Here is a 14,829-nt window from a genome sequence, read left to right as displayed (position 1 = left end):
CTTTATTTTGTTTGGGCATTTTTCAAAGTGAAATGAACAATTTTAAGTAGGTCACATAAAGATAGCATATTGGAGCGACTCCAGCTGCCACAGTGATTTCGTTTATCTGCCAGTCTTTTATCTTTGCAATTTATCTAAAATTATTAAATCCTATTTTCAGGCTTGAATGTAAAATTGTATCTGTTCGAGGACCACAACTTTTCTCTTAGCTAACCAACAAGCTAATTTGATTTGTTGATTTCAGACAGAGGGCTTGCAAATAGAGGAGCAGAAGATGGCAATTTTGAGAAAATCTATTTTCTGGTAAAGGCAACCACAAAAGGAAAACCTTACAAATGAAAAAAATGTCTCCAGAATGAGCTTCTGGCTTAATTGGTTAGGGAGACACTTGATTTCAGTCTAGTTGCTAACATATCAATCACAATGAGTCATTTTGAAAACGTGTACAACTTTATTTTTACACATTTTGGGAGAATAAAATGATTTTATGATCTTACAATAAGGGGCTTTCATCAGTTTTTATTCAGGTTCAAGTAAAAGTGACCCCCACTTGTAATTAACGTTTCATTCCTCTTAAAAAAACAGACATGTGTTCATCAGCAATGCTGAAAATAATGATTTAGTGAACGTCTCGTTTCATACTGTTACTGATGGAGTAAAAATGAACAAATTGCTTTTCATAAATAAAGTTGATGTGATTTATGAAGTGGTTTATGAAATAAAGTTTATGTGTCAAGATTTAGGTTTCTATACAGGTCATCCTCCCGAAAAACTTCTTCACAAATTCGATTTCATTTATCACTCGTCACTGGTGCCCCTTTCACTACTCATCATTGTGATCTGTACTCACTCAATAACTGGCCATCACTCCATTCTTCCAGGTTGGTACATTGGTATCAATTTATATACAAAACAATCATCGGTAGAACATCGCCATATCTTTGATCATTACTCATCACTTCCAACAACCAGCACAATTTATATTCCAGTAACTTAATCTCTATGGTCATTCCCAAAGCTCGCACCTCCTTTGGCCGCTCCTCATTCCAGTTTGCTGCTTCCAATGACTGGAATGAGCTGCAAAAATCACTGAAGCTTACCACCTACATTCCATTATCTACCTTCAATAGTTCACTACAATCAATAGTTCCTGATGAATGTGCCTGTTTCTGATTGTTTTAAATCAAAATCCCAGTTAAATTTAAATTGTATGTTCTCCAGCAGTCTAAGCCTACAGCAGCATAACTACAGAGATAACTCTGGATAACCTAGCCTTTTAGAAGGAGGCATGTTGGAGGCAGGGCAAGGGAGAGCCGTCTTTACCGACTGTACACTACACCTCCCTCTACTCCCCCACTTGTCCAGATCTGGGCTAACATCAGATTTTAACCATAGTCCCATCCATCCATCCATTTTCATCCACTTATCTGGAGTCGGGTCGCGGGGGCAGTAGCCTAAGGAGAGAGGCCCAGACTTCCCTCTCCCCAGCCACTTGGGCCAGCTCCTCTGGGGGAATCCCAAGGTGTTCCATGGCCAGGTGAGAGACATAGTCCCTCCACCGTGTCCTGGGTCTACCTTTAGGTCTCCTCCCGGTTGGACATGCCCGGAAAACCTCACCAGGGAGGCGTCCAGGAGAAATCCTGACGAGATGCCCGAGCCACCTCAACTGGCTCCTCTCAATGTGGAGGAGCAGCGGGTCTACTCCGAGCCCCTCCAGAATGACTGAGCGTCTCACCCTATCTCTAAGGGAGAGCCCAGTCACTCTTTGGAGAAAACTCATTTCAGCCACTTGTATCCGCAATCTCGTTCTTTTGGTCACTACCCAAAGCTCATGACCATAGGCGAGGGCAGGAACGTGGATCGAACTTCTGACTCAACTCTCTCTTCACCACGACAGACCGGTACAACGCCCGCATCACTGCAGATGCAGCACCAATCCACCTATCGATCTCAAGCTCCAGTTTTCCGTCACTTGTGAACAAGACCCCGAGATACTTAAACTCCTCCACTTGGGGCAGGACCTCATCCCTGACCCGGAGAAGGCATTCTACCCTTTTCCGAATCAAGACCATGGTCTCAGATTTAGAGGAGCTGATTCTCATCCCAGCTGCTTCACACTCAGCTGCGAACCGCTCCAGTGAAAGCTGAAGATCACATTCTGATGAAGCCATCAGGACCACATCATCTGCAAAAAGCAGAGACCTGATCCTCAGGCCACCAAAACGGATGCCCTCCACACCTTGGCTGCACCTAGAAATCCTGTCCATAAAGGTTATGAACAGAATCGGTGACAAAGGGCAGCCTTGGCGGAGTCCAACTCTCACTGGGAACGAGCCCGACTTACTGCCGGCAACGCGGACCAAACTCTGACACCGGTCATACAGGGAACAGCCTGTATCAGAGGGCCTGGTACCCCATACTCCCGGAGTACCCCCCACAGTACCCCCCACAGAGCCCCCCGAGGGACACGGTCAAACGCCTTCTCCAAATCCACAAAACACATGTAGACTGGTTGGGCAAATTCCCACACACCCTCCAGGATCCCCCTAAGGGTAAAGAGCTGGTCCAGTGTTCCACGGCCAGGACAAAAACCACATTGCTCCTCCTGAATCTGAGGTTCAACAATCCGACGGACCATCCTCTCCAGAACCCCTGAATAGACCTTACCAGGAAGGCTCAGGAGTGTGATGCCCCATAGCTGGAACACACCCTGCGGCCCTCCCTTTTAAATAAGGGGACCACCACCCCGGTCTGCCAGTCCAGTGGGACTGCCCCCGATGTCCACACGATATTGCAGAGCCACGTCAGCCAACACAGCCCTACAACATCTAGAGCCTTAAGGAACTCCGGGTGGATCTCATCCACCCCTGGAGCCTTGCCACAGAGGAGCTTTTTAACCACCTCAGTGACCTCAGCACCAGAGATTTGAGAGGCCAACCCAAAGTCCCCAAACTCTGCTTCCTCACTGGAAGACGTGTCGGTGGGATTGAAGAGGTCTTTGAAATATTCTGCCCACCGATCCACAACGTCCTGAGTAGAGATCAGCAGCACACCGTCCCCACTATAGATAGTGTTGGTAGCGCACTGCTTTCCCCCCCCGAGGCGCTGGGTGGTGGACCAGAATCTCCTCTAAGCCGTACGGAAGTCTTGCTCCATGGTCTCACCGAACTCCTCTCATACCCGGGATTTTGCCTTGGCGACCACCCGAGCCGCATTCCGCTTGGACTGCCGGTACCCGTCAGCTGCCTCTGGAGTCCCACAGGGCATAGGCCCTATCAAATAAAAATGTTTTAAGCCTAGTCTTAAAAGTAGACAAGGTGTCTGCCTCACGGACTAAAGCTGGGAGTTGGTTCCACAAGAGAGGAGCCTGATAGCTAAAATATCTTCCTCCCATCCTATTTTTAGATATTCTGGGAACCACCAGTAAACCTGCAGTCTGAGAGCGAAGTGCTTGGTTAGGAACATATGGAACAATCAGATCACTGATGTATGATGGAGCTTGATTATTAAGAGCTTTATATTTGAGAAGGAGGATCTTAAAATCTATTCTGAACTTAACAGGCAGCCAATGTAGGGAAGCTAAGACAGGAGAGATATGATCTCTCTTTTAAATTCTCGTCAGAACTCTAGCTGCAGCATTTTGGACAAGCTGAAGACTTTTAACTACATTCTGTGGACTTCCTGATAGTAATTAATTACAGTAATCCAGTCTTGATGTAATAAATGCTTGAACTAGTTTTTCAGCATCACTCCTGGAAAGATGCTTCTAATCTTAACAATATTCCAAAGGTGGAAAAAGGAAACCCTACAAACCTGTTTAATGTGGGATTTGAATGACATGTCCTGGTCAAAGATAACACCAAGGTTCCTTACTTTGTTCTCTGAGATTATTTTAATGCCATTCAGGTGAGGTGATTAAGCAATTTCTATGTGTCTGTTGCTGCTGCCTCTTGGCTAGATCGTCGTTGTAAATGAGAATAATAAAAAAAAAATCATTGCTTTTATTCTGAAGGATTCTGAGCGGAAATTCCGCTGCTGTTGCGAATGTAGACGGAAGTTGTTTGAACTTTTAGCTGCAGCGGTGAAGCAAACCCTTCATCGAAAAGGAGACAGTTGACCCGGTGAGTCAAAATGTATTTAAACTATAGTAATACGGAGTAAACCAAATGTCTCACGTGCAGACCAATCTTTTTTTTTTTAATTTACGGCACCTTTTCAGCTTTTCTGGGCCGTTATACAAACTGACGGTGCGTGTAGCAATATCTATTAACTTGGCACTGGCAGATAAGTTTAATTTATATCTAATGAGATTCAGTGAAGCTACACGTAGGTATTTGATGTTATATTTGAGGTGGTTTGTACGCTTATACACGACATATTCGTGGCCATGAAACCACACGCACGAGAAGCGGTTTAGCTAACATGGCATGAATTGCGTGGTTTTGTTTACTAGTTAGCGTTTCTTTTTTGTTCTCGTCTAATCTTACGTCACTGCGCGATTGAATGTTTTTAAAAGGAAGGTAACGCGTTTTTAAATGTCGTGTTTCCTCAGATTCGTTGCTGGCTGATTAGGGAAGACAGTGATACCATGTGGGAGTCACATGAACGGCGAGGATGATTTGTAAACAAGAGGGCAGCTTGACAAGCGTGTCTGCCACATGAAGGAGGGGGGGGTCTCCTGCCTGAACAAATATTTCACTCAAGCAGCCCCCAGCGTTCGTTCCCCTGAACATCAACGATGAACAGCACTACTACTCAGTCCCCTCACGATATAGACAGGAGCAGGACAATCAGCTATGTGCTGGTGCCAATCCTCCTCATAACCATCACTGGAATCGCTGCAGCTGTGGTGAGTCGTTTGTGGGAAATGTGTGGCTTTCATGTCAGTATTTGAGCAATAATTCAACTCTGACAGAACCCAATGCAGCATTATGATTTAAAAATCACCTTGTGTCTGTTCCAGGTCATGTACATTCGTAAGAGGAGGAGGTGAGAGTTGGCTCGCTGCAGTTGTGATTATCTCCTAAACTCAGTTACTCGATTTAGATCCTCAGCGTGACATACCAAATGAATGATGCGTTTTATACTTTTCCCAGAATTGACAGACTACGTCACCAGCTGTTACCAGTTTACACATACGATCCCTCAGAAGAGCTGAATGAAGCGGAACAGGAGATTTTATGGAGAGAGGAGGACACAAGGGTAACTTCCAATAAACCAGTGTTTATTGTTGCCTGACGCTGTATCTTCAGCCCTTGGGACATGCTTTAATTATCAAATCTGATGATAAAAATAGTTGTTTTTCAAAAGCATGTTAGACTGAAAACTCTGCAAAGATATCTCACGTAATCTTTTCATTTGTAATTTATTACTGCACGATCATCATTAGTTGCAACACAGAGCTTTTTGTGCAACAGTTCCTCAATTTGTTGGTCTGTTCCTCTTTACACTCGAGCTTTAAGCTGCGAGAAGAAAAATAGAAACTGGAGCAGTTAGTAAAACTACATTATAGTTGTTTTGCAGGGCTAAAGTCTGCCCTGGTTTGGTGAGATGCAAATGTTGCAGACATCGTCTTTCAGTATAGGAGAGGGGGGATCGTTTCCAAGTGGAGCTAGATAAGTAAACAACAATCACAATTGTTTAGTTCCAGGCTCGGCAAAATAAGAGTGTCAAGGACCCTCAGGCACCAGTTTGTGATGCTTTTATAGCTGTAGTTTTGCTTGACCACCTTCAGGATAACGCTGAGCTCCAGCAGGCTTTGTTTTAAAAAGACCTTTTTCTTGAAGTGTCCTGATAATTTAAAACCTCAAGCATGGCCGAGGTGATTAAAACATGAATGATCATTGCTGCAGCTGTCTCTCATGAAGAATGTGTAATTCTTTAAATTCCTGATTTGCAACGTTGCATTAAGGGACCACAAAGTTCTGATAAAAGATTCACTTTGGTCAGCTGCATTTGTTTTGCGCATCTGTTTTTTTCTGCCTCTTAAAATGTGCCTGACCAGAATTCATCTTGCACCTTTGTCTTAAAAATGTTTTATTTTGGAATTTTATTTAATAACATCTTAGAAAAACATCCACTTATATTGGAGAAGTTAGTAAAGAAGTAAAATAAATAGTCTAAATTCAAAGTTTGTTGCTTTTCTACAGAATCTTATAAATACATTTTATTTTTGTACCTCCTCAAAAAAATTGTCATTCAATTTTATTCAGTTGTTCTCATTAAACCTTTTCTCCATTTCTAATGCCCTGCACTTGCTGAGAACAACTCTAGGTGGCAGTGTTGTTCTGAGCTGCTAACAAACTACTTTAAATGGCTGTAGATTTTCCTTGGAGTGTGAAATGTGTTGAAACACAAATATTCAGCATTCTAGAAACTTAGGGCATTTTAAATCTGTGCACTCTGCTTATTTGTGCAGCTTTTCTATGTAATTTCCTGGTTTACACAAAATGACATTCATTCATCCACGCTTTGTACATTTCTAAATTCTTATTTCTAAAGCATACAATAATAGCTTTTATGTCATAACTTAGTCTCCAGCAGCATTATGCATCCTCCTTAGACATGTGTTGGGTGTCAAACTGAACTGCTCTCCTGTGTTTCATGTCTTGTCTCAGATTGTACAAGGCTGGGCAAGAAGTTATCAGCAGCGACAGCCTCTTCTAACCAAAGACGTCAAAGCATGACAACAGTAAACCCTGATACTGTGGAGTAAGGAGACGACCTTCAGTCAGTCTGATTTATCACTTTGTTTTTCTTTCTTCCTGCTGGAGTTATCTCTGGGTACATCACTGACAATAAGCCTTTGTTTTTTCCTGTTCTTTGTACGGATTATCTGTTCCATTTCTGAAGTTTTGATGCCAACCCTGCGTGCCTACGAGATGGAAGTATTTTTCTTATTTATTCGTAGTTATTTATTCAGACAGAACGTTCACTGCTGGTACTTGAAGACATCAAAGCCCTGAAGATGCAGGCTGCATGTTTACGTTGTTATTGTGAGCGACGTGCGGCGAGCAGCTCTGTTCCTGTCGGTTGCAGTAGGCATTTGTACTGATAAGTGCAGTGTGGTAGAACTACAAGTCTTGTGCACTAGTTAAAAGAGTTTGCTCTCCTGCCTAGCTTGTGCTGTGGTTTGTTTGCAGTGCATTAGCTGCTTCTTTGATGATTTAGCATTCAGTCACAAAGCCTCGTTTTCATCAGGTGATGATTAGATGCAAATCTCAGATTTAGTTCAATTAATTTCACTTTCATTTGGAGTCAAAAGGCTTCAGGTTCTGAAAGCAGCTGCCTTGGAATGCACATCTCATTTTAGTGGGCCTGCCAAAGGCCTGTGACTAACAATGGCACGAAATCCAAGGATGAGAAGTAAATAACACCAGCTTCTTCCCAGCCCTTAAATGAGTGGTGACTTAAACCCCAAGTATGTTGTGTTCTTAGCATGGCAACCTGAAAAGTGGCTCCAGGCGCCGCAGTTCTGATGAATGCCATGTGTCTGACTGCATCAAGCATTCGGAGCGTTGCTTTGTTCAGCTTATGAATGATTAACTATTACCTTTCATTTGGTGAATGTAAACTGGTCAACCTAAACAGTTTGTTTAGAGCCGTTCAACCCAGAACCAACTTTCAGCTTTCCAGGGATTTTATCTGATTCAAAAGGTTTGAAGGTTTTAAGCACTGAAAGCTCATTTTTCAGATTTTATCAAACTACTGATGTATTATTCATTCCAACTTTCTCATGTCATGCTGTAAATAAAACTTTTTCCCATTATTTCAGTTACTGAAACAAGCTACCATGAAAATATGACAAAGAGTTTTCTTTATTGTCCTTTTTTGATACAAATTGTTGGGCACCATAGAAATATAGACATTGTACATTTATATAGGTGTACATTAAAGAATGATGTCATCCTACTGGGATTACAGAACAGAAATCAATGGTTCTGAAGAATGTGTGGATATCGCCAGGATTTAAAATAAAAATGACATGACGAGTTTTATGGTAAGCGTGGCTGTTTTAAGTCCAACATACAACAGATCAGCGAAGAGTGTCTAGTCTACACAAACGCATTTTGTCCATGAAAATTTAAACCAACATATCAGTGCACCAGAATGATTTAAAGAAAAAAAACTTGCTAATCTACCAGACCATGAACTTGGTGGTCAAGCTGATTTACTTCACTGCCATCTCAACATGTCTAAGCTCTGGCTGTGAATGAGCTCAGATGTGAGCGTGCAAAATGTATACACTCAACATCTTGGACACCGTTACAATCGGGTAAAAAAAAAAAATTGCAATAACATTTTTTCAAATCATGCTAGAGATTACAACGAAAAGAACCAGTTAAATGCAACAATATTATTAAGTGACCGGATTACGTGAGGTATGAATGTCCGGGCATTTGTCGTGCCCGTTTGCAGTTTTCCGGGTTTTGTAACTGAGGTTGTAGCAGCTTAGGTATGTGGAAAATAAACCCAGTTAGGTGAACTGAACAACTTCCCTGACAATAAAAATACACAACTTTCTTTAGCATACAGAGAACACACACTCAGAAGAGTAGGGGGATTTTATTACCAGTTTGTTACTAAATCAGAAAAAAAAAAACCCAAGCAGTGATCACTAAATGGAATGAAAAATGTACAGCCCTGTTGGATAGTAGTGCCACCAACTATCCACTATTACAATCAAACTCTTTGTTTGACCAATTGCAGTTAGTTTCACAAACTATTGAGTGAGTGCTCACGAAAAGCCGACTGTGAAGACGAGACCAAAATATAACAGCATTTATAAAAAGCTCCCTGAAGAAAACAACACTGATTACGTTCAACCTAAAATTCTTTTAATGCTATCCTTAAAAACATGCCCCCCCCCCCCCCCCCCCCAATAAACAAGTCATAACACGAAAAGCAGCGCACACAGGATTTTGTTTAAATGGTATATCTCCCCTCTACATGCAGAAAGACTGAGAATGTTTGAGAAGCTAAAATCTGATCTGTCCTACAGGAAAACTGTGGCCTCGACTAAGTAGACCTAAAAAATAAAACATGACACCTCTACCGTTAATAACCTACTCATCCTAAACACTGGAGCTCATCTCCATCTAATATAATGCAAAGGATAGGTCAACCTTTCCACCTGAAAACACACACACACACACACAAAATAGGTAAATGTCACCTTTGTCATCCAGTTAAAACAAAAGGAGAGAAATCTATATGGTTTTCAGATTCAACAAATACCACTAAGCAGAGAAAAAGTTCATGAAGCCATTGTTTAGGGGAAAAAAAACAAACACCCAGGCTCCTGAGAGCACATTTTGTCCAGTATGAGAGACTTGACATGTAGGAGGACTGTCACCTGCCTCGTAAATCTAAGCTTGAGCAAGTCCATCTGTTTATATCCAGTGCTGCTGCATGATTTATGTACTGTGTTAACCCGCCTTTGGCTAAAGGCGGGCTTTGTCGTGAACAGTGGTCATGTGGTGGCACTGGCGTTGGAGAAACAGCCCAGTTCTGATTAACAGTAAGTCAGTATGTTGAGTGAGGTAGCGTCCTGTTGAGTTACTGGTCCTCTTCCTCTTCTCCCTCTTCTTCTTCTTCAGATGATTCTTGGGATGCTTTTTCTTCCTTCTCCTGCGACGAGAAAAGCATGAATTAAACTTTGTCTGATCCCTCGTGGATCAACAACTTCTGAGGGTGAGTCATGCCTCGACCTGACCATCTTCTGCTTTTATGAACTCCCAAGCACCAATGTGGAAATGAAAAATGTTTGATGAACCGCTGTGGCATGAAAAGGCACTCAGGGGAACCATGGGTAGTGAAAAGTGATTCATAACCGATGAGTCACAATGAGCCATCCTGCTTTTCCCCTCTGAACACTCACCACTTCAACACGTTCATTCATAAAAAGGGTGGGCTAGTTGGGAGGGCAGTCGGATTTCCCGTCATGACCAATGCAATCCTGACTACTTTTAGGGTATGGCCCAACCACTCACATTCATTGTGGAATGTCACTATAAAACCACAATTTAGACAAGCAAAAACAAACTATCCCTGCTGTCACGTTAAGAACCAAAACAAGGCAGCAGACGAGGGAACCAGTAGGCATTCATACCAGTTTGTTTAATTTACAGACATGGCAACTGTGGGCATTTTCAACTCACCTCCTTCTTGGGTCTGCCCCTGCGTTTGCCCCCTGCAGACGCAGCTGCTGGTGCTTTCTGTGAACAAAAACAACTAAAAAGGTCAATATAGCTTTAAGAGGGTCTTGCTGTTTAGAGATGATTTTCATTCTCAGCGACGTGCTGGGGATCTGTCGTCCATTTGCAGATTAGCCTGTAGATGGCAGCCGTACTTCTGCAACAAGACCGATCGAAAGGGGGCACTGGGTTCATTGGCTATTATCTGGACGGCCGACAGGAACTGCACACGGGGCACTCCAGTTCGCTGGCCACCTGGTCCGAGGCTCAGAGACAGCTGGTGAAATCGAGTGGAGACAAACCCTACAGCTTGGCCCGCACTTCTAAACCTATACCGGTGCTTCCTAAACTCCCTTATTCACTCCATCTCCCATACGTAACAGCAAATGGCGCGCACACACAGGGGAGCTAAAGGGTTGGGGAGAGGGAGAAAAAGCAGTTGTTGCTATGGAGACGACAGGCAGAGAGAAGAAGTAGGGCTGTGTGCTGGTTGGGGGCGGAGGGGTGCTTAGTGTCAGCCTGGAAACAGTCTTGCGGCCTCTGCACCTGCACCACACAGTGCATGACAAGCTGCAGGAAGCTGGAGGACAGGAAGTACAGGGTAAATATCAGGCCCCCCCTTCCACCCCCAAATAAAGCAGTTAACCAAGATTTATTGGTATTGATAATCACTTTGCCGCCCCCAATAGGGAGTCATGGCCGGGCTATTTGTGGCACCTTGAACTGCAGCCAATAAACATATATCAACAGCAGAGGATGAGGTTAGCTGTTGCAAACTACGGGAATATAAGTTTCAAACAAGACGAGCAATGACTTACCTTGCCCTTGCCAGCAGTCTTGTTTTTGCTGCCCTTTGGTCGCCCTCTGGGCCTCTTTGGAGTTGGTGACCCACTTGGCTCCTGGATATCAAACAGGTTATAGTTAATATCAAGAATGTTTTAATAGATGCCCAAAAAGGCTCAATTTTAGTGCACATCAAAACAATTGAAATCAAAACAAAAACTGACTGAGCAATCTGGCTGAACCGTAAACATCAGAGGGGACTGCCATAACATCTGAAAGTTCAGCAAATTCATGCACAACTCGTGGTTTAAACCGGCGTCATGGCCCACTCGTCTTCTGTTGCTCGTCTGATGTGTTGATCATCACAGCTCTTAGCAACCCAGCAACTCAATAGTAATACACAGCAGGCCAAGTGACATCTATGTGATCCACTCTGGGCCACAACTCTCCTATGTAATGCAGAAGAGGATGAGGGGGAGGTTAAAACCAGTTTAAAGGTGTTAGGTTACTGGTTGCTTACAAACTGGTGAGACATGCTGGGAATTTGCTGTACACCTCAGCAGTGGAAAAGCAGGGGGCAAATGGCCACAAGGCCATGCTCCTGCAGTCTGGGCTATTTTATTCTGGTCTCAAGACTCTGATATGCACAAACCTGCATGTGCGTCTAACTGAGCCTCAGCGATCACAAGAGGACCTGAGGCTCAGCACCACACCGGCCTGGTTCTGCATGCATTTAAGATCAAGTTTATTCCCATGGCATGCAAAAATAAAAATAAAAAATAATAATAATAATAATAAAACGACGGGGTGGTAGAAAATCAGCTAGTATACCAGAATAAATAGACACTACTTACGTCAGAGGTTTTCACCTCGAGCGATTTGCGGGGTCTTCCACGCCCTCTCTTCTCTGCCGCCTCCTTCTCTTTCGGTGAGACTGTCCCCTTGTCGCTCATATTTGCTCTTCCAACCTGAATGGATGATGATGATAATGATGATTTAAATAAACCCTACCGGCCGGCCTTGATGCTGCAAGAGGCGTCGAGTTCACACAGAAAACTGAGCACAGCGTGTACCCGTGAGCCACTAAACCCACTGACCGCAACAACAAACCAAAGATGACCGACCGCACCACGCACGGTTTAACCCAATTAATCCGCGCTGGTTTCCAGGTCTATTTCCGTCTCGTCTGCGCTCTGCGACACAAGAGGTTTACGCAGAAAACCGATCACAGCAGGCTTAACCTGCAAAAGACCACAAAACCAGCCAATTCCCTCCGGTACCGACCGCGCTTATAGGCCCCGCAGGAGCCCAAAGACCAGGCCTGCGCACGGAACCATCTCAGAGCAGCGTGTCTGCACGCCTGGGCCGCGGAGAGATCCACCGACACTCACACACCACAATGGCCGCGGCTCGTTTCTGGTTGCAGGCAACAAGCTTTGAGCTGAATGGCTTTTTAAAAATTAAGTGGCGGAGGGGAGAGCAGCAACCGAGGTCTCCGTGTAGCGGAGCGAGCCCGGACCGAAGCAACAAAAGACGGCTGACAACGTGCCGCCGTTTCCCGCCGGAGCTCCGGGCTGTTTGTAAAACCGGTGGTCGCATCCCCACTCACCTTTGTCACGGTGCTATCGCCTCCGTGCTAAACTCAGGTAGACTTGTTTCCGTTTGAAGCCCGGCTGGTGCGTACCCGGTTAAAAAGCTGATCTATAGGCTACAGCTTTTATTCGTCAGACAGCCCGCCCATTTAAAAAGCCCAGCTCACGCGCCTTAAAAACACACACAAACCCATTTAAATAAGCGAAAAGCTGAACTTTCTGCATTTTTGTACATGAAACATATTTATTTTTACCAGCACGGTGAGAAGTTTAATCCAAAGGTTTCCCTCGGTAGAGCACGTGCGTCTCGCGCAGATAAAGGAATGAAAGGCGCCGGAGTCGGACAGGAGGAGTTTTTGGACAATTTAAAGAACCGCCCTCAGGAGAGCGGGAACACTGGAGGGCGGGGATATGATAACGAGGGCCACCAACAGAACCAGAACAGCCCAACCTCCACTCAGCACCGCCGGTGTTCCGACTATCCGTGCCCCCCGTCGAAATATTATACTTTGGGGAAATGCGCAGCGCCTGCGCAGGCCGATTATTGCGTCACAGGGTGTTTACAAGTCGAGACGCGCTACCTGTGGAAGTTTACGTTTAATCTCGTCACTTATCTAGTTACTTTCAACTCGTCGAAGGTCACAGTACGTATTTCTTTAAGTTGTTATATAAAATTATTGCTTACTGTATGTTTACCGGACAGCTTGTGAATGGCTTCTAAAATATCGTTATTATAATGTAAACAAGACATTTCTCCCATTGTTTACATTCATTCTGAAAGAGTCCCAAATTAATATCCAAAAGTTTTATATTATACATATAATAAATTTATCATAGTTGTATAATAATCTCCAAAATTATACATTCAAACAAATAACTAAGTATTGGGGGGAAAGCAAAGTGAGTTAATTTGTCTAATAAAGGATTATAGAATGATAAGAGCTAACGTCTTACAAATCTCCATTTTTATGAATCACTTTCTTGACATGGGTGAAAGTAGTTGGTAAATCGTCATTGTTTTAGCATCTAAGGGGTTTTACGAAATGACTAAATTGCTTACAATCCACTTTTTTCATAAAATAAAATTAACCTACATTGTGTCATAGCCTCCACTGTCATGGCGCTTGAACTATGATGACGTCCCCCAATGTAAACAATCCCTTTGCTCATGTTTAAATAACGAGACTAAAAAGTAATTTAATTTATACATATTATTTAAATATATTAATAATATTATTTTGTACAAAACCCAAACGGAAACAATGCATGTGGAGCTAATTTTAATCTAATTTTCTTTTATTTGTTGTGCATTAAAGAAAAAACAATTATGTTTCATTTAAAATTCAAATGACATTTTTGAGCAGCTATTTCAGAATTATATTTGAATCTTAATTATATTGAGGAGTTTTTTTTCTTTATGTTGATTTTCCTTTCTTTTTTTTAATTATGCTAATCTTTAAAACATATTTGTGTATTCATTTTGTATGAAACCCTAAGAGAAACAGTAAATGTGGAGCTAATTTTAATCTACTAGCCGAAGTTTAGTTTGAATGAAATTAAATCGTAAACTCCCTATGAAGCATCGCTGATTTTCTCAAAGAATTTTACTGTTCTGTTAACATCGGTGCTCATCTACATGTGCAGACATGGTCCCTAAATTATTCTTGTATTAGGCAACAATTAATATGAAAAGTTTAACATAGATTTTTATTAAACATTTTATGAGTCATTTGAAATAAAAATTGTACTTTTTTGCTGCTATTTCAGAATTATATTTGAATCTTAACTATAATTAGCAAGGTTTTTCTTCATTATGGTTTTCTTTCTTCTTTTTTTAACCTAAAACTAATCTTTAAAAAAAAACTTGTACTTCTGTCATCAAAAGCTGGAAGGTGATTTACTCATTGATGTTGTTCACAAGCAAAACAAACTTTAATGAATAAATCTGAAGAAAATATTCAATGCAGACATGTGACTCAACGTCTTTTGGGAAGACTCAAGGTAAATAAACAGAGTTGTAAAGCAGCAGCCTAGTAATTCAGTAAAAAAGTCGCAGCCCCTAGAGGAAATAACTGTGGTGGAGGAGAAAAATAAACCCATCTTTTATTCATAAACCTCTAACTTATGAGGATGTCTGGGACATCGTATCATTTTGGGGAAGACATCGCTCACTCATGTCAGTTTACATGGACTGGCTGCAAGCTAAAACAGCTGGTGAGTCCATCTTTGTAAGGGCAGGGATGATTTGCAAGAGTTGT

General features: G+C 42.6%; 2 protein-coding genes across 3 annotated transcripts; one reads left to right on the top strand and one right to left on the bottom strand.

Annotated features, from left to right (window-relative positions):
• Nucleotides 1-4,008: 4,008 nt before the first annotated feature.
• On the top strand, nucleotides 4,009-7,118 carry smim29 (small integral membrane protein 29). The gene is made up of 5 exons (XM_015968447.3): nucleotides 4,009-4,121; nucleotides 4,553-4,849; nucleotides 4,964-4,989; nucleotides 5,097-5,202; nucleotides 6,618-7,118. Exons 2-5 carry the CDS (start codon nucleotides 4,739-4,741, stop codon nucleotides 6,684-6,686), a joined length of 312 nt encoding a protein of 103 aa, XP_015823933.1. The 5' UTR covers nucleotides 4,009-4,121; nucleotides 4,553-4,738; the 3' UTR covers nucleotides 6,687-7,118.
• Nucleotides 7,119-9,326: 2,208 nt separating this feature from the next.
• hmga1a (high mobility group AT-hook 1a) lies at nucleotides 9,327-13,034 on the bottom strand. Of its 2 annotated transcripts, none has more exons than XM_015968450.3 (5): nucleotides 12,826-13,034; nucleotides 11,834-11,947; nucleotides 11,015-11,095; nucleotides 10,161-10,217; nucleotides 9,327-9,630 (listed from the first exon to the last, which is right to left on the bottom strand). In XM_015968450.3, the coding sequence occupies exons 2-5, from the start codon at nucleotides 11,930-11,932 to the stop codon at nucleotides 9,559-9,561; spliced, it is 309 nt and encodes a 102-aa protein (XP_015823936.1). In that variant the 5' UTR covers nucleotides 11,933-11,947; nucleotides 12,826-13,034; the 3' UTR covers nucleotides 9,327-9,558. The 2 variants fall into 2 exon arrangements, with proteins under 2 accessions (XP_015823936.1, XP_015823937.1); XM_015968451.3 differs by lacking the exon at nucleotides 12,826-13,034 and adding an exon at nucleotides 12,589-12,743.
• Between the last annotated feature and the right edge of the window lie 1,795 nt (nucleotides 13,035-14,829).

Source organism: Nothobranchius furzeri, chromosome 15 (genome assembly GCF_043380555.1).
Source record: "Nothobranchius furzeri strain GRZ-AD chromosome 15, NfurGRZ-RIMD1, whole genome shotgun sequence".
In the NCBI taxonomy this organism is placed as follows: Eukaryota; Metazoa; Chordata; class Actinopteri; order Cyprinodontiformes; family Nothobranchiidae; genus Nothobranchius; species Nothobranchius furzeri.
Note: the sequence above shows the minus strand (reverse complement) of the source record. Positions and strands in the feature narration are given on the sequence as shown.